Genomic DNA, 25,376 nt, shown 5'->3' with positions numbered 1-25,376 from the left:
ATTTGCCACCATTCCCAGAAAACTTGTTGGTGTTAATTAGCCTGCACGATTTTTTTGAATTTTTTTAGAAAGAGATTATTTTTTTAAATCCAAACAAAATAATTTAAGTGATTGTTTTGAGTCATTTATTTTTTTAAGTCGAAACAAAATAATTTAGGTTGTTGTTGTACGTTTATTTTTAATTTTTGTACATTTGTTGACATTTTTCATCCAATTGTTATTGATAATATAATGCTGGTATAATAATAATAGTATGTGTTTTCTTTTTTAAAAAAATCAGAAAAAAAACTCTCAAAAAACCATATGGCATTTTTGCCAACTATTCATTCAAAATACACAAAAATAATTAAATTTCATCTCATTTAAAACATAATAGAAATAGGAAATTAGAAATTCAATGAAAATATAGAAAACCCGCGGGTACACAGAAATACCCGCAAAAAACCCGCAGCGGGTACCCGTACGGGTATGGGCGGGTACGGGTATTGCTCCCCTATTTCGAAACGAGTAGCGGGTAGCTACTACCCGTGCCCGTTGCCATCCCTAAGAAAATATGAGTTTACAAATATTAGCGCGTCAAATAGCACAGACTTGATCAACCTATATTCGTATTTTTTTAAAAATATAATGTATTAGCTTCATGTTATAATATTTAGGAGAAAACAATTTAAATATAAAAATGCAATATATAAACTCAATAGATAGTGAAAATATAAATAAAAGAGTGTAGTGAAAGATTAATGATATATTAATATAAAAAATGAAAACAATCGAAGTAATATGTGAAAGTTTATATTAGTTATTAATGAGAGATGTTACAAAGGATAAATTTGAAATATAAAAATTATGTCATGATGATAGTTATTATTTGTTTTGACCTTATATAAATATAAATAGATAGGTTATAGAAATTTATATAAACATGAAATTAGAAGTTATAGAACTTAAAATAGCGAAACATAAAATGCTCCATGAATAGTTATTTTATTTTTACTAGTATTAGTATAGATAAACATGAAATTAGAAGTTATAAAAGATAAAATAAGGAAATATAAAATACTATATGAGTAGTTATTTTATATTTTCTCTTTTTCTATTAGTATAGATATAACCTGCAGCAAAAAAAAAAAGAGAAAAAAATATGTACCATAAAAAAAATACTATTTCAAAGCTGAGATTCATGCACCTATAAAAATCAATAATTTTCACAAATTTAACTAATAAGCTTGAAATTTTAAATGCATTAAAACCATTTTTAAAATGTATCTACTTCAACACATGCAAGCCTTCACGATTACAGGCATCTTGAAAGGGATTAAGGGACCTTATGACCAAATCTATATCTATATCTAGTTGTAAATTTAAAACACCTATAAAAAATATTTTCTCTTTCTTCGATTTTGCCAAATTCACGAACAAAGTATACTTGTGTTTAAAATAATTCTGAATCCCTCCACTGTTAATTAATCAAATATTGAATACTTTTTCTTAAATATAATAAAACTCATTGTATATATGTCTTTCTAGCTTGAACCACGTTTAATTTGTGTAGTAGAGAATATGTTGTACTTAATCATCATTTTTGCATAAAATCTTAGGAAAATGGTAACCCCGGTTAGGAAAAAAAATGATGATGATTATTTTGTGTTAAAAATTGGTGTTTGGTTAAAAGTTATAATATATTAAACTCACAATTAAAACTATTTTATATTTGGATTAATAGAGCATTAATTTATTTAGGATATAGTTAGTTTAATTTATTTGAACTTATCTATAATTATGTTGTATCGTTCCAATTTTCAGTTAAGCGTCGATTACACGATGACTTGGAGTCATCAGTATGTTTTTACGATCAATACAAAGAAAACCAGCTTTAAGGTCACTTTTAGGAATATGGCTGTGTTTGAATTTGATATCTAAATTCATGAGACAATTATATAATGTGAGAGATATTATCATCCTATATGCTCGTACTATATGATATTCTCATTAATTGCATGAACTAAATTTATATTCAATGTTGTTTGATTATTTTACTTATCAAAAAGGAAAAATATTTATTTATTGTGTTTCACAATATAAGATCTTACTTTTACCTACTATGGGCTATAGAATCAACACTGCATAATTATTTAGTATAAAATGATTTGTTGGTTGAGTTTATTTCAAGTGATACTTAATTTTAATCTATGTCTCCTACTTAAATGAGTAAACTACAATACTCCTACTTAAATGAGTAAACTACAATATTAGTGTCCGATATCATATGTAACGTCCCAAAAATCATTTCATAATTACTATATTTAATCTCTTGAAAAAATGGGTAACATTTTTTTCTTTTATGTAACATATAACTTACAAATCATTTTTTCCATTTTATCTATTCTCTTTCAAGACGTCACATTTTCAAACATTTGTGGAAATAATTTCTCAATACTTAAAATGTAATTGAATGAAACACAATTCTTTTCTAAATACTTCTCATTAATCAATTCTTGAATTTGTAATACGTACATCATGGTTTAAAAAATACAAGGCGAAGTCTATTTTTCACCCCTAACAAAGATTAAAAATACAAATAAAAATAAAATAATGTTAGAGGCGTTGACATTATAAAAGTACCCTACACAGGTTCCATATCAAAAGAAAGAAAGGAGCTTCTAGACCGGTGGTGCACTGAAAACCTCACTCGGGTCTTCCTCGATCTCCGAGTCTGGAGAGATCTCTATAACCTCCACTGAGTCCTTTATGCAAATTAACTCTACATAGTTACCGTCCTCGTCCTCCACCACCTCATTTGCTATCCAATCCATCGAAGGGTCCGGGGTTTACCCCCTAGGCCCCGATGAAGTAGCCATGCATGTTCCTTCTGTCCTTCTTAGCGTTGAGTCAGTAGATGAGAATCCCGGGGTTGGGGCTAGGTCCTGACAACCTTCGATCTGCCTCGTGCCTCAGCTGGTGCGGATGGACTGGCAGGTACAGACCTTCACTCTAGTAGGATGAACGATGCTCCTCGAACTACATAATATGTCGGGAGATGCAACACAAATTCATCACATACGAGATCCAATTCCAGGTCATAAGGACTAGTGTAGGTGTATTTGTTTCCTTCAACGTTCCATGACCCCTCCTTGGACATGGTAAAGTGGTAGCCCCTGATCATCGCCAATCTATCCATCTAAACATGGATGTATACAAGTACACCAGAAAGAAAGAGATAGAGTAAAACATCTAATGAAAAATTTATCATTGACATCGTGGAATTACACAGAATATCACACTAAGACAAAGAACAAATACAAATATATCATATGATCATACACGCATATATTAATGATGAATAAAGTATAAAACTTATGATTTTAGAATCAATATCGATAAATACCATGTATGCTATGCATATGTCCACCATCCTTACACCATTATCCTCCTAATAACTATTCGGAAATAACCGAGAGTACATGTCCCATAACAAGCCGATTTGAATGCGCCAAAACTTATTCCTCACAATGATATATGATCGATCTGTTCCAACGGAACTGTCCATTTCAGGACGATATCGTACTAAATACTTTCTGGGCATCCCTCTCATCGATCCTGATTGCAAAGAGAGGTTGTTAGATATCGTCTAGTTTGCACTGTGAGCATTATCCGATCCAACAGAATACCTCATCCACGAATACACAGGACTCGTCTCGCCTAGACTCTCCCTCAAGACTTTGCTGATGAATCACCGCCATCCCCGTCCCTCTCAACATCTTAGGTCTCGTTTGTCTCCCATAAATTTCCTCTCCACTACTTCATTATTCACAATGAATATGCACACTAACCGAAGTTAGCAAATTAATCTTTTAATCCATATTTTATAACGATCTGCCCATCCTAAGATATCTCCCATCGGGAATGCTTCTAGTGGGACCCGATCTTAACATTTAAACCACAGAGAATAAACCTCAGCACCATTACGAACCATTGATGAATCATCCTGGACGACTCTCAAGCCAAGCCTCTTACAGTCAGACGATCTCGCTACACGGACATATAATACTTCTCAGCACCACTACAAACCATTGCTGAATCACCCTAGACGGCTCTCAAGCCAAGCCTCTTACGATCAGACGATCTCTCTATGTGGGCATAATATAACACTTGCGAGCCTCGTCCTTAACCATGCAATTATTTACATATATCACTTTAGATATGACAACTCTTCTTTGTATCGTTTCCAAGAGTTTCATATAATCATTCATCTTTACAACATTTACTCATTGAAAGAACATTTACTCATCGTTTCCAACATTTACTTATGGAATAGGATTGGAAGTAATGAATTCTTTATGGCAAAAAATGTCATTAGGCTCTCGCACATGTGAGAGTTATCATTCAGACGACTTAAGAAGTCTTGTCTATATGGAGTCCTCTCGCTCAAGCGAGAGCTGTCTTGCTCAAGTGAGGAAATCACCTTTTTTATAAGGCACATGTGGCTCAAGCGAGAGTTGTCTCGCTTAAGCAAGAAAACAACCAGTTTTCTTTGTGCATATTTCAGCTCAGGCGAGAGCTATCTCGCCCAAGCAAGAAAACTCGTTTTCTCTGGACACTTCTCGCTCAAACGAGTGTTGTCTTGCTCAAGCGAGAAAAGTCTGAAACTTAGTTAAATTTCTTTTCTCAATGAAAAGTTTTCTCATTTATAACACATGTTTTTAAGCCTTGAATTTAACAATTATCTCATACATATAATTCTTAGAACAGTTATTCGAGCAATATTAAACATGAATAATCATGACATCTTCATACATAAACATAACCTAACATAATTCGGCATAAGAAATATTGTTAATACCCAAGATAACTCCAGACTTGTGAGGGAGTTTGGAGGTCCTAAAGCATATTCGGACACCACTGTGTCACGATGTTTTCTCCCTCACCTGAGTGTGCCGTGCAGATTATTTCCTCGATAACAGGTGAGCTTAATTCGTCGGGTCTCTTCTTGAAATCTTCATCACGCTAAAATCAAAATAACGCTAATTAGGTCACTTGGATAATTATTATTCTTACGAAATAACATTTTACGCGAAAATAAAACGTCCGATCTAAAATGAACTTAATCGCTTTCATCCATCCGATTCAAGGTTAGATATTTCTTGAATCATCATTTATTATTGAAAGTCTTACAACACACTGACACTTTCTAAAATAAAGTTTTAATAAAACTTATAAAAGAATTATGTCACAATATGTGGATATACATCAGGTTAGTTCCCAGGAAAGAGAGTTGGGTCATAAAGACACACTTAAATACCAAGTCTTTCCTTAGACATAAATTTTCTACACATGTATTTCCATTTCATTACATTTTTCCGGTAATGCTAACTATTCATAAAACTTATCTTTTGCAAGTAAAATATTTTTATTTAGATTAACTTTTTTAAGTAAAATTATTAAGCTAGACTTACCATTTTAAAGTAAGCCAACTTAAACAAAATCAATACTTTTTAAATCAATCTTACCACTTTAAAGTAAACTAACTTAATCAAGATCAACACTTTTAAATCGTTTTTCTATCTAAGACTTCATAACAATTCAGGTTTATAATGTCAAGACTTTTTAGGTCAATCTCCTCATTTAAAGTATGCTACCAAGGAAAACACAACTAATTTTATGATCATCTCAACACCTCCAAATTTAAGATAACCTCAAAGGTTAATAGGTGTTGATTTCATAGTCATGAACTATAAATCATAAGTTAACACTTTTACTATTTTACTATCCAAAATTTCATAACACTTTAAGTTTATGAAGTCAAGACTTTAATAAATCATCTTTTATCCCAAATTATTACTTTAAATTGGAAATCAAAGAATAACATATGCTAAACAACCCTTCACACACGATACATTTTAAAAATGAAAAAATTTCAACAAAAACTCATAAACATTTTAACTTTGAATAATAGACATAAACCTTTCTTAAACACAATAAATGTTCATTTGATGTTCAAATCATCACTTTTAAACACATTCAAATAGTGACAATAATTTCCAATATTTCTAAAGCAAATAAACTCATCTAACCTTGTCCAAAGATATGGTTTTTCATCCAAGAACAAGGAAGAAATTTTAAGTTTTACATAAGTAAAAAAATACACAAAGATTCATATGATTTCATTATCATCCCCTTTAGTCATGACTTACAAAATATTTAAATAAAACAAACATAAACTCAACTCCATGAATAACATATTAAAAGATCATAATTTTCTCATGGTGTATGTGGAGAAAAATGGAGAAGAGAAAAAGAGAAAAAATACCTTAATTTTGTTTAGGAGAATTAGTATAAAAATGAGAGGATGAGATGAGGTATTTATAGGAAAGCCTCACTCTCTCTCAAATCTGAAAATTAATGAGAGGCAATCTAACTTTAGGCTTGTTTAGGTGATGTGTCTAATGGTGGTGGAGTAAGGAGATTTGGTGAGTGATTTAGGGGATTATGGAAGCTTTGACTTTGCTTGTTTGACAAGTCATTAACCTATGATGTGATTAATACTCCAACTTGATTGATGCGACGTGATTTCGCAATTGAAGTCGTGCCCGTGTATTACCGGGTAACTTTGTCCGGAAATATACGATCTATCGATTTAGGTTTTTTGCCCGAAACGTCAAAACTTGAATTTTGAGGTGAAAAATATATAGAGATGAGTTACGGAAAAACTTGGTGTCTATTTTGACTATAAATAATATTTCGAAGCCAATGGAAAAATCGTAATTCTATTCCGAGTTACGGAACTCAAAAACTGAGCGAAAACTCGATAAAACGACCCGAAATCGTCTCAGAAACTTTTATTCTCCAAAAATCTTGAAAAAATAGGGCAAACAAGAATATTATAATACAATACTAAAACTCAACTGAGGTTTAACCTAAAATATTACTGATTAATTTATATAATTAATTCATTAACAACTAATTACTTAATTAAACGTGCTCGGAAAAACACGGTGTTACATCATACCTCATATTAACGATGAGAAATTTTAATTTCAACTTTGTCTATTTATTGATAAAAGGTTTTTTATATCTTTATTATAAGGTGTGACTTGAAAATTACTTATTTATTAATTGACAATCAATTTTAAGAAAATGAAGTGTAGTACTAATGTCTTACACTATATTATATCTTAAAATTATGACAAATGTAATTTTAATTATTGAATTAAAATAATAATATAGTAAATCAAAGAGCATTTTATTTAAGGTTATTTATTTATTAATAAATATAGAGAGTAGAAAAGAATTATTGCATTAAAAATAAAATATTTATTTTAGTTACTAAAAAACTTCTTTATAATTTTATGATTTTTTCATTTATCATTTTCTCTATTTTTTATCGTGTTTTTTGTCATATGCTCAAACCTTTATTTATAGTAGGATTTTGACACATGTGAAAAATAAAAAGAATTCTTTCCATTATTGAGTTCAATCAATTAAATATATTTTTATTCAGAATCAAATATGTCGATTGATTTTATTTAAAATTTGAATATTAAATATAGTTGTTTGTGAAATATCTAAGAAGATCTCTCAATAAAATTTGAATATTGAGTCACTTAAAAGTTAAAACTCTTTTTATTTTTTATTTTTTATTTTAAATAGAAAACATAAGCTGGTGGGGATAAATAGTATCCACCATCATTGATTCAATTAAGTGCTTGTTAAATAAATTCTTTTTATTTGTAGAGGAAATTGGGAGTGGAAATTACTTTGAATTGATATGTGCCCAATAAATATTTATTAAGTCATTTAAACCCTCTTTTATACGAGTGGAAAATCCAAAATTATTTTATTCTATAAATTGTTTTTCAAAACAAAATCTTTCATTTACTATTATTTTTTAGAATAAGATCAAATTAAAACATTTTTATCACATTAATTTGTTTTACTATATATTTTTGTTTGTTATTATTGTATAGTTAAAATTGTTTTTTTGTTTGTTAAAAAACATTTTGCTGGACTTTTTAAATTAGACAAAATTGAATATTCACATATATTTATCTTGATTTGAGTTATTATTAAATGATAATGAGTTTTGCTTATATAATAAACTACATTTTGCCAATCTTCACCCGTCTAAACTTTTGCATACACATCTTAAGGAGTTTCGAGGTACGCATTTTACATCGATTGTTCTATAATTTAAAATCTTTCTATATCAATGGTATTTGGAATATGTGGATTTTGAACTCTCCATATATACCATTTTTTGTGTGTGGTTACCAATTGTCACAAAATCTGAGTTGAGAAAATAGGAAGCGTATAGTGCACGTGTAGACTATATTATAAGAAAAAATGCAATACATGATGACATTTTTGAAAGCATTATATTTATTATCTAAGAATTGTGGACATTCATGATTTGTATGATGTAACCTAATTCTATGAAATCTAAAATTTTAGGAATTGTATATATTTTTATAGCACATTAAATAATTAGTATACCAATAAGGCGTTGATATAGTAGTATAAAGTCTTACTGAATTCCCAAGGTTTAAGGCTTAATTTCTGAAAGCGACACTTATTGAGAGAGACGATCATAAACATCAAAAGTGATTAGTTCATATACGAAAATCATAAAACAATTTGCATGCAAAAGTTGATATTTTTTATAAAAATACTCATATCACAATCATGAGTTCATGACCTAATAAATATTTGTAATGAATTATTATTTCCAAAGTTGAGGACTTCACTATTCAGCCTAACATGACATAAGAATAAAAATTATGGTCCATTTCTTGCCCAATTATCTAATCATGTTCTTTTTCAAGTTTGTTTTACCTAGCCCACTTTAGAGCCCATGGTCTGTTTTGTCTTCAGAAACAAATATATAGAATAATTTTAAAAAACAATAATAAATAAAAATATAAGGAAATTAGGGAGAGTGGGTGGATTTGGATACAAATATGCAATGACTTTGGTATTAAAAAAAGTCACCTTAAATATCACAGTTAAAACAAAAATACAAAATAATCAATGTTGTGTTGGAGATTAGCTCCACATATATGTGGATGTTTCCGGCTTGGACAGGATACCTCCGGTGTGAGGATATGGGAAACCAAAAAAATATTTCATATTTTTTAACTAGTAATCAAAGATAAAAATATGATTTCTTCACTGTGAAATGAAGTTTTGATACACTAAATGCTTTCTTCAATATTGTTTTGAGTCTGAACGAGTTTATAGTACAACTTGATGCTATTGGACTTTCAAATAGTAATTTGTTTATCTTGCATCAAAATCTGAAGCAGCAAGCCATTAATTTCCTTATCGGTCCATTTCTTAACTATATGTATGTTGTTATTATCTTATTTTTATAAACAAATGTTAGTATATTAATACATTATACATGACTTTGTTTAGAATAATATTTGGTTTTGCAAGTTTATCATAATGAGTTTTGGTTTTTAAAATTCATATATTTGATGTACGTAACTACTGCCGTTAGAAAATGCAGTTGTAACTTACAGGAGAAGGTGTTTTGATTCTTTTAACGTCTGACCAAAATTCATGATCCAATGAGTATGAAAGCAGCAATCACAGTGAGTCATTTCTTTTTCCTTCTTAATCTCTTTCTTTTCTTCATTTATTACTATTTTATGATAATATAGCAATTATTGTGTTAACAAGTCAAATCTAAAAAATGAATATACTACAAATGAATAAGGTCTTTACTCTTTAGTATGTAGTCATCTAAATAGAAAGTGACATATTCTTACAATTTTCCTAAAGCAAGAGTTGAGTGAGCCACACATTGGATAGTACTACCAATTTCACAACATGGATCATGACCAAGGTCACATTGTTTCCATCTCTGATGACAAATATGCTCAAAAGTTGGATGATGATGATCTTGTTTTCGTCTCTGATAAGGAATATGCTCAAGAGTTGCAGTTGCAAGAGGCCCTCATAGCCTCTGTCCCTCCGCGAAACACTACCATCAAGGGCTCGTTATCGTCATCATCATTACCATCTTCATCCAATGTTGTTCAAGTCAGCCTAGACTGCAAGAAGATAAAGTTCGCGGATGAAGAAGCAGGAGAGTCCTCACGAATCATCTGCGAGATATGCGCAGAAACCAAAGAGAGCGAACAAATGTTCAGGAACAAGTTATGTGACCATTCATTCTGCTCTGACTGTGTGATCAAACAAGTGGCCACAAAGGTTCAAGACAACATAACAGTAGTTTCATGCCCTGGTTTGGACTGCAAGGGTGTGTTGGACCTTGATGTTTGTAGGCCATTGCTTCCAAAAGTACTTGTTGAAAGGTGGGATAAGGCACTGTGTGAGGCACTTTTTGTTGCAGTACCCAAATTTTATTGCCCATTTAAGGATTGTTCTGCTATGCTGTTGGTTGATCAAGAAGGAGAAAACATTAGGGAGTCTGAGTGTCCCTTTTGTCACAGACTCTTCTGTGCACAGTGTAATGCTCCTTGGCATTCTGAGGTTGATTGTGATGTGTTTCAGAATCTGAATAAGGATGAGAAAGGAAGAGAAGACCTACTTGTTAGAGAACTTGCCATTGAAAACAAGTGGAGTAGGTGTCCCATGTGCAAGTTCTATGTGGAAAAGATTGCAGGATGTTTGCATATCACATGCAGGTTAGTTTTCTTGCACAACAATTTTTTTCAGTAAATATAATCATCTACTTCTCTGTAGAGAAACAGATAATGTGAATAAGTTATATATTTCCTGTTAAATATATAAAAAGTTAGTCCTATTTATAAATTAGGATGGGACAAAAAGAAATAAGTAATGGGGAGGGTAATTAGTTTTTAAACATGACATGTTAGTGAACAAAGTTGTGTTTGCAGGTGCAAATTTCAGTTTTGCTATGCTTGTGGAGAACAATGGACAACTACTCATGGGGGCTGCCAAATAGATTAGACAATAAAAGAAAGCATGATAGTTGATATGGGGTCTCAGTTACTTCAATTCTCATGAAGATTGTTCATTTGTTTGTAGGGAAGTTTGTTGACATCTATGAAAGGCATAATTTTAGCATTACTAAGTCTAGTTTAGGGGTTGATGTTTATAAGAAACATATGCTGCATAATCTTGTGACAGTACATTATATTTTATTTGTTAATTGTTAATGCATTTCGGGAATATAAAAAATTGACCACAAGAGGAATCAACATGGTATAGAACTTATACATTATTTTTATGATAATTGTAATTTACAAGTCTAAAAACTATTATTAACCTTGAATGTTGAACCACTTGCAAATGAATCAAAGGCTCACCTTTGTTAATCTGAGTCTGTAAACCCATAAACATGTCTGTGTTTTATGCTGTATGTAATATTTCTTATATCTTGTATTGCTACAAACACAATATATACTTTAAATACAAATGTAAAAGCATAAAGCTACTACTTGATTTAAGAATACTCAACATAAGTTTTGCAATATATAGTACAAAAATAAATTTAAGCCACAATGTCTTCTATCAATAAAAGTACTAATGTAGTTCAAACCTACAAGATTTTTGTTCCCTTAAGCCAAGCAAGCAGCATGAATCACACTGCATGAACTATGGAACTACAAGCGCACAATACCACTACCCAAGATGCAGCAAAGTCTGAACTAAGTACCCAATTTGTTGAAAGAATAATGCAATAGCTAACCAGTACTGTATTTGGAGTCTACTGTTTACAGAATACAGACTATCAGATAACTATTTAAATTGCATGTCTAAACTTCGTATTTTTATTAATATTGATCCAAAATTTTGTGGTTAACATGGATAATTCTACTCTATCCAGTATCCTCCAACCTCCAACAGCCACTGACAAGAAATCAACTTGCAGCATTCCAATTTTAAGTATCACATTGTAGTTTAGTTCAAAGGCAGAAGTAAAACAAATACTAGTACTTTAAAAGCAGCTATTTTCTGCGCTTTGATTCTTTTCGCATATCTGCCACATAGCTCTCCATATTTGACTTCTCCCATAAGCGTCTTAGCATAAGATCTTCCTTTGTTGATTCATCTATTCAAAACAGGCACTAAGTCAGTGAAACTCGACAGAACAGGACCATTGAGGTGCCTAAAAGAAATAAAACAAATAAACATAAAAGCAGGATGCTTCTAACACATAATTTCTCTACTTCAGTGGTGCCTAAAAGAAGAACTTTCACTGCGGATAAATTGCAGTCACCTATAGTTATCCATCTATCATGAGGAATGCCAAGGGACCTTTGTGTCAGATAAGAAGCATCTTCCCAAGAATAAGGGTGCTTTTTCATGTTGTATCTCCAAAACCAACAGCCAGACCACAACAGCAACTGGATTGAGGGCAGAACTGATTAGTACTTGGACATAAAGCAATGACAAAGACTCACTTTTGGTCCTTTAACTTGTTTGTTTTTCTCATTTTGGTCCCTCTGTTAAAACTTTTGGTAACGCTAAAACTATGTTGTCTCAGTGGTGGTAGGGGAAGGGTTGGGTGGGACCCAAGATGAAACAACATCGTTTTTTAAGTGAAACTGGTGGTGTTTCCAAAAGTTTTAATGGAAGGACTAACATGCTAAGTGCAAATGTAAACAAAGTTAAGGGACTGAAAGGGACCAAAATGAGAAAAACAATTAAGTTATGGGACCAAAAGTGCAATTTTGCCTAAAGCAATACTAATTTCAAGGTTCAGCACTACTTGTTGGAAGGAGTTTAATATATATGTGCAAATTGAATTAAAATAGAGCAACGAGAGCTTCATGGTTAGTAATTGCAGTTCCCAAGTGATTTGAGCTCTAACCTTGCTTAAAGTATAAGGTAAAAGAACAAAGCGGACACCAAAAACTTTCCATACAGAGGGCTTTTCTGTTCCAGTTATCTGCAGGTCAAGCTCATTGCTGAGGTCTTCCTCCGCTTTCCTGCAAACACAGATTCTTCAGGCTGTCATTTTATGCAAAATTAAAACAAATTAAGGTGACTAAAGCCCAATCTTGTGTATAAAAGATAAACTGATTTAACAGAGGATGAAATATAGTTTGACCAGAGGAAAATCAAACTGAATACAATATCATACTTGTCCACATTCTTTTGATTCCTCTTCTTGTTTGTAACCCCTCCACTGCGTTCCAGTTCCAATGCCCTTAGCCTATTTTTATATGCAGGAGTTTTCTTGACCATGGCTATAGCCTAGACATAGAAAAGTCAGAGGAATGAATCCTGATGCTTTAGTCAATAGTTTACCAATAACAAATAAAATGGTTTGCACAAAAAGAATAGTACATAGCTTCTAATAGCAATGCATGTGCACAGCCTTTAAGTATTAAAAATCTTTGCCACACATCTAAGATTATAAATTATAGGAAAACGTTGTAGACGGCAACGACACTGGGATTAATTGGATATATATATAATACAGAAAAAATTCACCATAAAACTTGGGTTTTGGCAACCTTGAAGGTCGACCTAGCTTCCTTGCCAAGTTATGATCAACAAAAGACAATGAACACATATAAAACGGTTCATAACAAATCCAAAACCCTTACATCATTGTGAAGTTGTGCTGGGGACAAATGGGTTGAACAGGAGCTGGATAAAAAATAAGTTTTTTGTTGGTCCAATTGGTAGTATAAAAAATAGCTGAACGGGTCATTAACCATCCATCAAGAAAAATGTACAATCCATTCATTTATCATTTTCTTTACAAATAGATGGATTGGTTGGATTTCCTTATGGATGGGCTTAGTGGATGATGGATTTCTAGATTGTTTTGCTAGCCCTAGTTGTACCCAATATTTAAGGTTTAACACCACAGGTACAACTCCTCTGCATTTAGCTTACCTAAAGCATGAAATGTACATTTGTGTATTCATTGCTAGGTCAAATCAGATATGTCTTTATTGGAATTAGTCTTGGATACTCAAACAGTGGATATGCAAACAGGATATTATGTGTTGTTCTATATCTCCATGAATCTAGGAACTAGCAGTTTAGAGCAGAGAATAGGATAAATGCCTAATTTAAACAAACAAAAGTGAAACCTTAGTTTATTCAACGGTTATCAAATGATTCAAATCCATAGCACAGTTTCACATCAAGAAAGCATTAAAACAAATAAAATGGTAGCTAACATATCACAGTACCTGATTATACCTTGTCGATTGATTTAGATATTGGAAAGTTGAAATTATAATAAGAAGACCAACCAACACAGCTCGAGTATCCTATCATATAAAAGTGTATTCATATATTATAAAACCAGAATCAACAACAAAAAATGATCAATAAATCAACAAACTGAATCAATCTCACCGTCTTGTGACCATAGTATGCACGATAATACTGAGCAGTGTTATAAAACACCTATAATCAAAAGATAAAGACACAGTTCAACTTCAATAAATGTTAAAAGGATAGATATATAAAAACCTTAAATCTCATTACCTCTTCTGGATGAGCAATGGCATAATCGTATTTCTCTCGAGTGGCTTCATCTTTCAAAATCTATATATATATAAGTTAGCATAAATCGTTATGTTTCTATTATTCGCATTCAATTAGAAAACGTTGAACAAATTTAATGCACCTCGTAAGCATTTGCAACTTTAACAAACAGTTTTCGCGATTCTGGATCAGGATTTTTATCTGGATGACTGGATCAAACAACAACAAAAGCAAATTAGAAAGTGAATCTAGAAAAATAAAAGAAGATAATGAGAAATCGTTCAAGAAGAAGAAAATAAAACTAACTATTTGAGAGAAAGTTTGTAATAAGCTTTCTTGATTTCGGAAGCATTAGCACTCTGAGTAACACTGCAATTATATAAGAACGTTGAGGGTTAGAAGAACGAATCGAGGAGATTTGAGGAAATGTAAGAAATGGAAGGTGATCTGACCCAAGAAGATCATAGCAATCGTCTTCGTCGCAGTAGATTGCGAGAGAAGGAGAGATTGTGGTCAGAAAGAGAAGCACCGCGAGGAATGAGAATGCGGTTGCGCGCAACCGCAGAGGTGCCGGCGGCGGAATCATTTTATTTCGCCGGGGGTTGATGTCTTTCTACTTGTGTATGTTGCCCCCAAATGAAGAAGTGGTCTCAGCTTCAGTTTCACGATACTGCCACACATTCGGGGTTCCTGGTTCGAACCCGGATGAGACATAAATATGTGATGAATTTATTTTTTAAGGTTCTTAAAAAGGAATGGGAAATTTTTTTACAACTCAACATGCCCTTTATTTCTTTCTTTCAAAATCCATAAAATTAGGTGTGTAAGAGTATGATTTGGTTTGATTTTCTTGGGTTTTTTTTGAATGAAAGATATGAATTGATTTATGTTGATTTGCATAGTTGGAACTGAACATTAGATATTGTGAATGTTTGGATTCATAAACTCATTTTTTGAGGGAAAAAGAGAGAAAGGAAGACTTGAAAGGTATGAGATACATTTATGAGATGACTTTCAAGCCTTTTATTTCTCCTCGTTTCCCTCAAATTCAAATTCACAAATAGACCCTAATAGAACATCTAAAAATTTGTCATGTTGTTTTAATTTTGTATTATTCTTATAGTCTTGTCTCTATAAAAAATGTGTATAATTAGGGGTGTAAGAGTATGGTTTAGTTTGATTTTTTTGGGTTTTTTGAATGAAATAGAACGAAAGAGATGACTTGATCTATGTTGATTTTCATAGTTGGAACTGAACATTAGATATTGTGAATGTTTGGATTCATAAGCTCATTTTTTTAGGGCAAAAGATAAAAATGAAGACTTGAAAGACATGAAATATATCTATGAGATGACTTTTAAGCCTTTTATTTCTCTTCGTTTCCCTCAAATTCAAACTCACAAATAGACCCAAATATAACATCTAAAAATTTGTAATGTTAGTTTAACTTTGTATTATTACTGTAGGCTTGTCTCTATAAAAATGTGTATAATTAAGGATGTAAGAGTATAAATTGATTTGATTTTCTTGAGTTTTTTAAACGAAATAGAACGAAAGAGATGATAAATTAAAATTATTTGAAACTAATGTGATAAGATAAAAAAAAATAAGAGATACTGAATTAAAATTGTAAAGTATTAAATATCTCATCATTAAACCTCTTTTAAAATAGAAATAGTAATAAATGAAAGAGAAGTTTGAATTCTAATAAATCTAATCTAACATATCATCCCAAAGTGTGAAGTGTGGACTGTGGAGGCTATGCCAACTCTGCAGTTATGTCCAACCATCCTTCCAATCAGGAGTTGCACCCAAACCAAATCGGAAGGGGCTCCTCAGAACCCGGGTCGGAGGCCCAAGATTAGTCCTCAACTGAACCGCTGGTCAAGGGCTCGATCGATTCGTTCCGGTCGAAAATTAGACCGGTCCAGTCTCCGAACCCCAACGCTTGAACCGAACCAACCAAACCCTCCATCTCCACTTTCTATTCCTCTCGATCCAGATGACGCCGTTAGTGATGACGGCGCTGATGTAAGGTTTGCGAAGTCCATCTATATAGTCTCTGACGGAACTGGATGGACTGCAGAACACTGTGTTAACGCCGCTTTGGGTCAATTCGATTATTGTTTGGTCGATCATGGTTGCCCCGTCAATACGCATTTGTTCTCTGGGGTACAATTCTTTTCCCTTTTGCGTTTAACAAATAACTTCTTTTTTCAGTAACAGCTTCCAAAAATTATAACAAAATTTATGAGAATGGAGAGTTGTGAGAAAAAATCTGAGTAGGAACTGGCCAGAACAAAGTGATTCACTTCATCATCTTCAAATCAGAAAATAATTTAGTGGACCGATACAATAGTTTTACCTTTTTTGAATTATTGTTGACTTATTTCTTTAATTAATTTTTTGAATTTCAATTGTTTCTGTTTTAATTTAAACTTGGGTCTTACCAAGCACTGAGCAGTGTTTTAATTAATTACTAGCCAAGTTTCATTAGAAATTATAAAATTAAATGCATAACTAGTCAAGTTTATTAAATCAGAATAAAATATATATTTCATCCTAGAAGATGAGTTATATCAATGTCATAGAATATTTCTAAGTACACATGTTTTTAGTGTCGAAGTAGATAACTTATTTTCCAGTTATGAGGGTAAAATTTATTCTCTTATTAAATATACTATTCATCTATAAACTTATCTTACCTACCAACAAGTCATTGGTCTAGTAGTATAAGACCCACTAGATCCTAAGGTAGAAAGTTCGATTATTTAGAGCGACACTTGTTAGGAGGCCTAGAAATGTGAAGGGATACCTTGGTAGTACAAAAAAAACTTACCTTACCTTAGATTAATTCGGTAAAGTTCATTAAATATAATGTTTCTAATTTGAAAGCTCACCTTGCTTACTTTCCTAGAGTGAATGTTTGTTCACTCACACAGTGTGTAACAGCTTTTGTCATAAATTTTGTTTGGTCAATAAACTCATCTCATTCATAATTATTGGATATTTAAAACAATTAATTAAGCAGAATAAGTGGCACAACATTGTGGCACACTTTGTGTAACAAGTCCAGTGTTCATTAAACTAGTTAGCATCTACCTCTAAATTTATGATAATTTATTTCAGTTATGTTTTTTATTCAGATTGATGATGCAGAGAAGTTATTAGAGATCATAAAGCAATGTGCTAAGGAAGGTGCTTTGCTTGTGTACACATTAGCTGATTCTTCAATGGCTTCATCTGCTAAAAAGGCATGCAAGTTATGGGGTGTATCCTTTACTGATGTATTAGGACCCATTACAGAGGCCATTGCTACTCATTTGGGCGCCTCTCCCTCCGGCCTTCCTCGTGGTGCCTCGGGCGTTCCCCTCTCTGACGATTACTTTCGTAGGATTGAAGCTGTTGAATTCACCATTAAGCAAGATGATGGAGCATGTCCCAAGAATTTGGCTAAGGCTGACATTGTCCTCACCGGTGTTTCCCGCACCGGTAAGACGCCCTTGTCAATTTACCTTGCTCAGAAGGGCTACAAGGTAGCCAATGTGCCCATTGTGATGGGTGTGGAAATGCCAAGGACTCTCTTTGAAGTGGATCCATGGAAAGTTTTTGCCTTGACTATAAATCCTGTTGTCTTACAGAACATTAGAAAAACAAGGGCTAAGACTTTAGGATTTAGTTCAGAGTCAACGAGTAATTACTCTGAGAGGGATCACATTAGAGAAGAACTTGAATATGCTGGAAGAATCTTTGCTCAGAATCCTGTTTGGCCAATCATTGGTAACATGTTTATTTCTACTCAAGTTCACATTTCTGTCATTTTTTGTTTTGACATAAAAATGTAAACTACAACTTAATTTAATTCATGAAATGGAGTTGGAAAACAATAGCTTAGAAAGTTCAAATCAGTGCTTTAAACTAATGCTAATGAAGTAATACTTTACTATTTAACTACAGATGTGACTGCAAAAGCAATAGAAGAAACTGCAGCAGTTGTATTGCGGCTGTACCATGACCGGAAACATAAGTGCTTGATGCCAAGGATCTCAAAACGCTATTAGAAATGACACTTTTTTCTCATTTTGAACTGCAACTTGTAATCCACCAAAGTTGTAAACTGTTACAATACAGAGTCCACAACTACTCACAATCATATGCAGCTGGCTTACTTTCTTGTACCATTACTTGTGGGGTAGATTTTAACAAACAGGTATGCTTTTTAGATATCACATCAAATCTAAACTTTACATGATAATGTTATTATCAATTTCTGAACTTTTAAGACATTAGTATTTCCATTCTAAGGAAGAATGTTTGTTAATGTTCCACAACAAAAGTTGAACAGTGGTTTAACTAGGCCCAGTTTCAGAAAAAAGGTGTTTTGCTCTGGTGAACCTACTTGTTAATTGTAAAACTGCAATCAATTATTTGGTGAATGATGGTGACTTTTTTTTGGTCAAAATTTTCACATGTTTCTGTTTTGTTCTAGGGAAGGGACCTTATGTTTCCTCTAACCTTTATGGTTTGGTTCCCAAACTAATGAAACAATAGCAAACTTTCAGGTTTAGAAAATTTGTCCCTGATGCTTTTCGTGCTGCTCTCTTAATTGGCTTTGATAATGTTTTTTATCCCATTTATGCTTATTATGCTGGCACTGTATATTCATTATAAAGTTTAAAATCTATGCACTAACAGTGTAAAGTTTTGTAAAGTTTTTTACACTGTCAGCACATCATTCACCATTAATTTGTAATACTTTTGTTTGAATGTCAATGGTAATTAATATATCAATGGTGGAGATTTGCCGACAGTGTAAAAAATATTTATACTGTCGGTACATATATATATTAAATCCTTCATTATATTCGTATTTATGTATGTGATGATGTCATCTATTTTCTTGCCAAATATCTGGAATTTAACCTTGATTCTAGTGTAGTGTGGTAGCAAATACTTGTTGAAAATATACATAGCATACTAAAAATGTTGAAATATTAGATTCCAAGTACCCTATATGCTACATAATGCTGCAATTCTAAATATAGTCATTTAACATGTTTATATAAAAATGCTGGTACACCAAAACTTTCGTATAGGCGCAGAAGACATGAGGGTATTCTCTGTTTTATTTCCCATTGAGTAGTTCAAGCAGTCACAAATTTTGTAGGTTGAGTGGATATTTTGTTCACCTAAGTGCAAGCTACGTATTAAAAACTTTCCTGAAGCCTTCAATAATTGTTTGCTCATTATGGCTTAGGATTAGATTAAATGCTCAAGTTAATTTGAGGTTGTTCCTTAAACCCACAATTGGGCTCACAATCACATGGTTGTTAACTTATGCAAGTGGCAAACATCAATCAGCAAAACAGCTTTATAGCTTGTAGGTAGCTCTCATGATAATAAATGTCTTTGCCCTTCCCTTTTCCCTCTGCTAAAATGAAAGTCACATCCATTAAAAAGAGGCTCACTTGTTATTTGTATTGCACATAAGAGCAAAACAGAACAGAAAGATAAAAGGGAGGAAAATATGGACTGAGGAGTAGATACAAAAGAAGTGACTTTCTGGTATAAAAACCACACTAAGTATACTAAAAGCACTCTGAAAGCACTCTGAAAGCACTCTTTTCCATTGTTCTACTCTGTTGGTATAAAAGAAGTATTATTTCCCCTTCCCTCTCTTTTGCAGTTCAGTATGTCACTGTATTTGCTTCTTGTAGTTCCCAAAGAGGTAACTGATTCTGACATCAATGTGGTGGAAATCTACTTAGCTTTCATCTTCTACAATTTTGTTTTCTTCAAACCTCTTGTTTCTGAGTTTTGTCACAATTTTTGTCTTGTAAGTTGGAACCATCATCAATCACCTCCATATTCTCCCACATTTTGCTTGCTGATAGCAAGAGTGAAATATATGAGCAACATAGTTCCCATGCTTGACCTGTTTCATATCATATCTCAGAAATTAAGGCACATATAACATTGTGTAAAAAGCTGAAAAAGTGAAGATAAAAGCAGAAGCTGGAAGTGTTTAAGAGCTGAAACTTACAAGGTGGCAAAGAAAAGAAGAACCCTTTTAGGGTCAAGGAACCATGAAGATGGTCGTCTGAAACTAGATCTCCTAGTTATACTTTTACTCTGGGTGGTGGTGGTGGTGGTGCAGATGTTACTAGCAGTTATAGTAATCTGGTGATGGAGCTGTGTGTTGGTGGAATGATTTGTGGACCCTACCGCCACCACTGCTGTCTTTTCTGGCGTGTTAGACCCTACCAGAGCAGCTGCAGTTTAATGAAACCAATATCAATTATGAATACAATAATTCTATAGTTACAAATTTTGGTAACTTATTTATTATCGGTTAAATTAAAGTGATCTAATTTAAGTAAAATTTATAGATATGAATAGTTATTATGAAAATTATTGTGTAAATAATAAATATTTTATTTCTCTTTTTTAGTAGACAAAATTAGAAAGAAGAAAATTATGAAACATTACTTTTCATCTAGGATAACTCTTTGTGAAAGATTACACACTCCTTGTAAATTAGAGTTATAATCTCAAGCCATATGCACTAATAAATTAATGAGTTTTATATGTCAACATCTCATTATCAGAAAAGTAGACTTTAAGTTATCAAATAATGTATATGTTTTACCATGTACATAAAGTTAAATACAAGATAAAAGAATTGTAATTATGTGCGATGTCTTATGAAGTTTAGAATTTTCGAAGTTATTACAAGTTCATATGTTTGGTCCAAATGTTCTGATAATGGCACAGTATCTGTGGCCCCAAGTATGGGATACCAACATTCTAGTACTGTCATTGTAAACAGGACAAGCAGAGTTATTTAATTTCCTTTGGCAATATGCATCGTACGTGGTTGACTTGGGATAATGACATGATCACATATTAGATTCTTTTATAACTAATCTTCAACTACCCAAAACCATGCCAAACAAAAATTCACAGCCCTGTAATTTCCAATTAATATAATCTCAGTGTTATTACTATAGTGGTTGAATGTCATTATTCAACAATGTGAGGCGTAATAATCATGGGACACTTCCCTTGGTCTTACATAAGTACAAGGTGGTGAAATATTTTATGAGATATTGTCGTCAATGTCGACATATTGATGTAATATAAAATATTATCAAGAAACAAACAAAGTATGCTATAATTGTTGTAAATTCCAATTTCATGTCTAGGTTCCTTTGAGAGAGAAACAAATAAATGTTGTTTGTTCACATGTTCACAAGAAAACATAGTTTAATTATTAGTTTAGAAGCATAGAATGAATAAGTTTGTATATATATTTGAGAAGGGTACCTCTTGGTGAACATGTAGCGGGTACAGTGTCCCTATCATGAAGGGTGACATTACCGTTTACCTTCCTGTCTCCCCCACGCTGAGATCCTTTCCTCGAAAGGCTCCTCTGCAACTAGGAGTTATACCAAAAAAAAAGGAAATTAAAAAAATATGAAGTATATTGTGATGATAAATACATGGCTTATAAAATTTGAGAGGGTGTATTATTTAAAAGGTTTGCTTTTATTTCTTATTATCACTCTTGTGTGTATAAAATAATTCCTATCTCACAATACTAAATTGTCACATAAAATGATAATAATCTTTAGTTAGGAGTAAAGGAATTCCTCAATATTAATAAGATTTTGATTTAGTCGTGTAATATCGTACTATATCCTCATATAAATTAAAAGATTATATACTCAAATTCTAATAATGACATTTTGTTAGGAATGACATTCACCTACTCCAAAAGAGAATAATTCCTTCTACATATTGACGAACTGCAAGTAATTATTTTTACTCATATCTTTAATGACAAAAATGTGATTTCAAGATAAACAAGAAGATAAAATATCATTACATATTATATTTTATGTATTATTACATGACATTTGCTTATCCATTAATGGACAGGTCTTATTATTCATAATATAAAAAGAGTTTCTTTCCTAGTCAACTTTTCCTTGATTTAAAACTGAAGTTATTAAAATAACAATAAAAACGTAGTGTTTATGATAAAGGGGAAAGAAGTGCGACGTGGGAGGAGAATAATGTTTGAGAAAGACATTCACTTCTAATGGCCGGAAAGGTATGTTGGAAGTTGAAAACGTGTGTGCGCGCTTCCCTTTCAATTTCAATTCATAATTACGCCATTATTGGTGCTCAGGTCTAACATTCAAATTTAGGTTTCTTTTTGGTAATACACATTTAGATTTAGGTAAATATACTGTCTTCTTGTTTTAAATTTTATAAAAATAATCTATAAAAATGCAATACATTCCTCTATTTCCCCCCTTAAAACTCAATATATTATTTTATCATACATATATTGAATAGAATAATATATCATCTATTAAATTCTCTATTCACGAGAAAATAATATATATTATTTATAAATCAATCATTAATAAATAAAATATCACTTTATATCATATGTTACCAACTTACGTTATATGAGAACATATCATTTTCCATATGTTATGACTCATTAGTTTAGAGTTTTTTTAATCTTAAAAAAGGGTAATCATTGAGATTAGGCTATTGATGAAAGGTTCAGGTAATAGGGTGGCTTAATTGTCATTATTCCCAAAGAATGATTGTTTTTTTAATTATTTATCCATAGGAGACTAACTTCCCACATTCTTACAAAAAAAAAAAAAAAAGTAAAACTCAATTTTAAGGAGATGATGAACTTTTCAATTCTTTACAAAAACGTCTCTGCCAAAATTACCATTGACCCTATTTTGGTTGTAAAGAAAAGAAAATAATTATTATATATTAAAATAGAAGGGAAATAAAAGTATCTTACTGTAATTCTGGAATTGGTAATAGCATCTTTGTTGATGATGTGGGGAGAGAAAGAATCCATATCAATCACAAAGCTATCAGCTTCTTCAGCTTTGTACTGATATGCGTTTATGTGTTCTGAAACTGAGATTTTCTGAGTACCCATTTTCTCTTCTGATTCCAAACCCGAACTAGAAGTAGAAGAAGAACTTAAATCCTGCACCAACCCAAATAATACATACAGAACCAATCATATTATGCTTTATAATTAAAGCCACCGAATAATGAAAGAGCAACAATTCAATGGAACAGTTAATAAACATAGAAAAACAAAAACTGAAAACAAATTCTTACCAACTTTGGAATTTCTGTCACTTCCATCACTATCTTGGTGAAGAAAAACTAGGAATGGAGAAAAAGGAGGTGTATGTGTTCAGGTTTCAACGTGAAAAGTTGCGTGTGAAAATGGGTCACACAGATATTAAGCTATATAACTATACAGCACCTGATTCAACATGAATATGAGATTTCTAAGTCAAAAATAGTGAAACACTCAACCTTATATAAGAAAGGGTAACAAGAATTAAAAAGAAAAACATAAAATAAAATAGAACATAACTTTCGTAAACCATAACCAAAAAGTTTCTTCTCTCTTACTTCTCATGTTACTGGATAATTACGTAAAGCCAAAAGCAAAAAAACAAAACCTACTTACAGATGGTGAAGTACTTTCTTGAGAGGAAAAACTAGTTACCGAGGTTGTAGTGAAAATAATGAATAATGATGATAGAAATGGAAGAGTTGAAGTGAGTTATAAGTACAGAGTGTTTTTGTCTTGTCTGAATTGGAAGGAAGAAAAGAGAAAGTGATGAATGTAAGAGAAAGAGACTAAGAGATTAGAGGTGGAGCATGAACGCCATCATCATGTGGGGTTCTGTTTCAATAAACAAAGATACATAAAACATTTTCTTAGTATTATTAGTAAACAACAGATAATATGTTTCTTTACCTTTACCTTTAGATGTATAGAAAATGTCTTACAACAGAATTCTAGTATAAAAATTTAGGAAAAATAAATCTCACACATATAAAAAATAATATTATAACAATTGAATAAAATCTAATAATACAGGTTAATTGTTTGGTTTTCAGCAATCTGAATTATTCTGAGATTAGTTTCGTTCTTTCTATAAATATGATTTGGCTTCATTTATGTCGGTACATCTACATCACGTCTTTCATTAGTAATTACACAATTTACAAAACACAAGAAAAATGTATATATTGATCATTTATCTTTTATTATTATCAATTCTTTTAAAAAAATAATACAAATAAATTACACTATATAAATATTTAGACCGATAATATATATATATATATATATATATTACATAGTTGTAGATTTGTATCTTTCTAGTTTATAGTTGTTTTAGGGTAAAAATAATTATAATGATAATATTTATAAACTATCAGTGTACAAATTTATACATAGATGATATATTATTTATCATTTATTTGTATTACTTTTTGAAGAGTCAATGATGATTAAAATAAATATTGAATGATAGATTGGTAATATATAAAATTCTTACATTATTATATACATTTTTCTTTTTTATTTATTTTAAAATGGTAGTGTAAATTTTTTGACACGACCTCTAGCCAATTAGTAGATCCTTGCAATCATAACGGGTGAATCCATAAGTTTATAGAATAAAATAAGTGGATTTAACTCTATTAACATTTATCTTACAGAATCCATCAGTTTATAGGAATATAATTAAGTAGATATATAGATACATACATATTTTTAATTGAGTTTTTACCATTAATCATTTAGACGTCAACATACATATATATATTTTAATTGTGCTACATATGTAAAATAACACAAAGTACATTATTTGATCCTCCATGGATTGTATTATTGTAAGGCTTAGAAGCTTGAAAAATATTTTTTGTTTTGAAGTGGGACCAGCTTCGATTGGTGCCCATAAATTGAATTCATGTGATGGAAGAATTGAGGGTGCGTATTAAACCTAACAATTCTTCACGAGATAATGTAACAAATAATACACACCTGGAATACGAGTATGTTGTTGGTCGACATGACAACC

The 25,376-nt window shown here is 31.7% G+C and overlaps 4 protein-coding genes and 1 long non-coding RNA gene across 10 annotated transcripts in view; 3 read left to right on the top strand and 2 right to left on the bottom strand.

Annotated features, from left to right (window-relative positions):
• Positions 1 to 23,753, bottom strand: part of LOC109336128 — a 28,107-nt gene extending 4,354 nt beyond the window's left edge. The window contains exons 1-6 of one of the 4 annotated variants that reach the window (XM_019572532.1): positions 23,611 to 23,753; positions 23,279 to 23,473; positions 21,769 to 21,880; positions 20,486 to 20,714; positions 20,289 to 20,377; positions 12,929 to 12,936 (exon numbers count right to left, since the gene is read on the bottom strand). In XM_019572532.1, coding sequence (XP_019428077.1) covers positions 20,296 to 20,377; positions 20,486 to 20,714; positions 21,769 to 21,880; positions 23,279 to 23,473; positions 23,611 to 23,637 — 645 coding nt within the window. In that variant the 5' untranslated portion in view covers positions 23,638 to 23,753 and the 3' untranslated portion in view covers positions 12,929 to 12,936; positions 20,289 to 20,295. Of the gene's footprint in view, positions 1 to 12,928; positions 12,937 to 19,839; positions 20,378 to 20,485; positions 20,715 to 21,768; positions 21,881 to 23,278; positions 23,474 to 23,610 lie in introns of those variants that run through there. The other 3 variants (XM_019572534.1, XM_019572531.1, XM_019572533.1) reach the window with 3 other exon arrangements.
• On the top strand, positions 9,488 to 11,109 carry LOC109336126 (probable E3 ubiquitin-protein ligase RNF217). 2 transcript variants are annotated; one of them, XM_019572530.1, is made up of 3 exons: positions 9,488 to 9,590; positions 9,796 to 10,649; positions 10,863 to 11,109. In XM_019572530.1, the coding sequence occupies exons 2-3, from the start codon at positions 9,829 to 9,831 to the stop codon at positions 10,933 to 10,935; spliced, it is 894 nt and encodes a 297-aa protein (XP_019428075.1). In that variant the 5' UTR covers positions 9,488 to 9,590; positions 9,796 to 9,828; the 3' UTR covers positions 10,936 to 11,109. The 2 variants fall into 2 exon arrangements, with proteins under 2 accessions (XP_019428075.1, XP_019428074.1); XM_019572529.1 differs by having other exon boundaries at positions 9,488 to 9,593; positions 9,802 to 10,649.
• On the top strand, positions 9,704 to 24,330 carry LOC109336129. The gene is made up of 3 exons (XR_002106305.1): positions 9,704 to 9,715; positions 23,995 to 24,121; positions 24,165 to 24,330. It is a non-coding gene; the product is annotated as an uncharacterized LOC109336129 (long non-coding RNA).
• LOC109336125 (chaperone protein dnaJ 50-like) lies at positions 11,437 to 15,138 on the bottom strand. Its single transcript, XM_019572528.1, has 10 exons — positions 14,895 to 15,138; positions 14,749 to 14,811; positions 14,585 to 14,651; positions 14,443 to 14,502; positions 14,311 to 14,361; positions 14,142 to 14,222; positions 13,076 to 13,188; positions 12,803 to 12,920; positions 12,209 to 12,335; positions 11,437 to 12,040 (listed from the first exon to the last, which is right to left on the bottom strand). The coding sequence occupies exons 1-10, from the start codon at positions 15,026 to 15,028 to the stop codon at positions 11,937 to 11,939; spliced, it is 918 nt and encodes a 305-aa protein (XP_019428073.1). The 5' UTR covers positions 15,029 to 15,138; the 3' UTR covers positions 11,437 to 11,936.
• Positions 16,156 to 18,887, top strand: LOC109336124 (pyruvate, phosphate dikinase regulatory protein 1, chloroplastic-like). Of its 2 annotated transcripts, none has more exons than XM_019572527.1 (3): positions 16,156 to 16,614; positions 17,589 to 18,206; positions 18,400 to 18,516. In XM_019572527.1, exons 1-3 carry the CDS (start codon positions 16,204 to 16,206, stop codon positions 18,403 to 18,405), a joined length of 1,035 nt encoding a protein of 344 aa, XP_019428072.1. In that variant the 5' UTR covers positions 16,156 to 16,203; the 3' UTR covers positions 18,406 to 18,516. The 2 variants fall into 2 exon arrangements, with proteins under 2 accessions (XP_019428072.1, XP_019428071.1); XM_019572526.1 differs by having other exon boundaries at positions 16,159 to 16,614; positions 17,589 to 18,222; positions 18,400 to 18,887.

The sequence above is a fragment of the Lupinus angustifolius genome, chromosome LG20 (genome assembly GCF_001865875.1).
Source record: "Lupinus angustifolius cultivar Tanjil chromosome LG20, LupAngTanjil_v1.0, whole genome shotgun sequence".
Lineage (NCBI taxonomy): Eukaryota > Viridiplantae > Streptophyta > Magnoliopsida > Fabales > Fabaceae > Lupinus > Lupinus angustifolius.
This window is presented reverse-complemented; position numbering and strand designations above follow the sequence as displayed.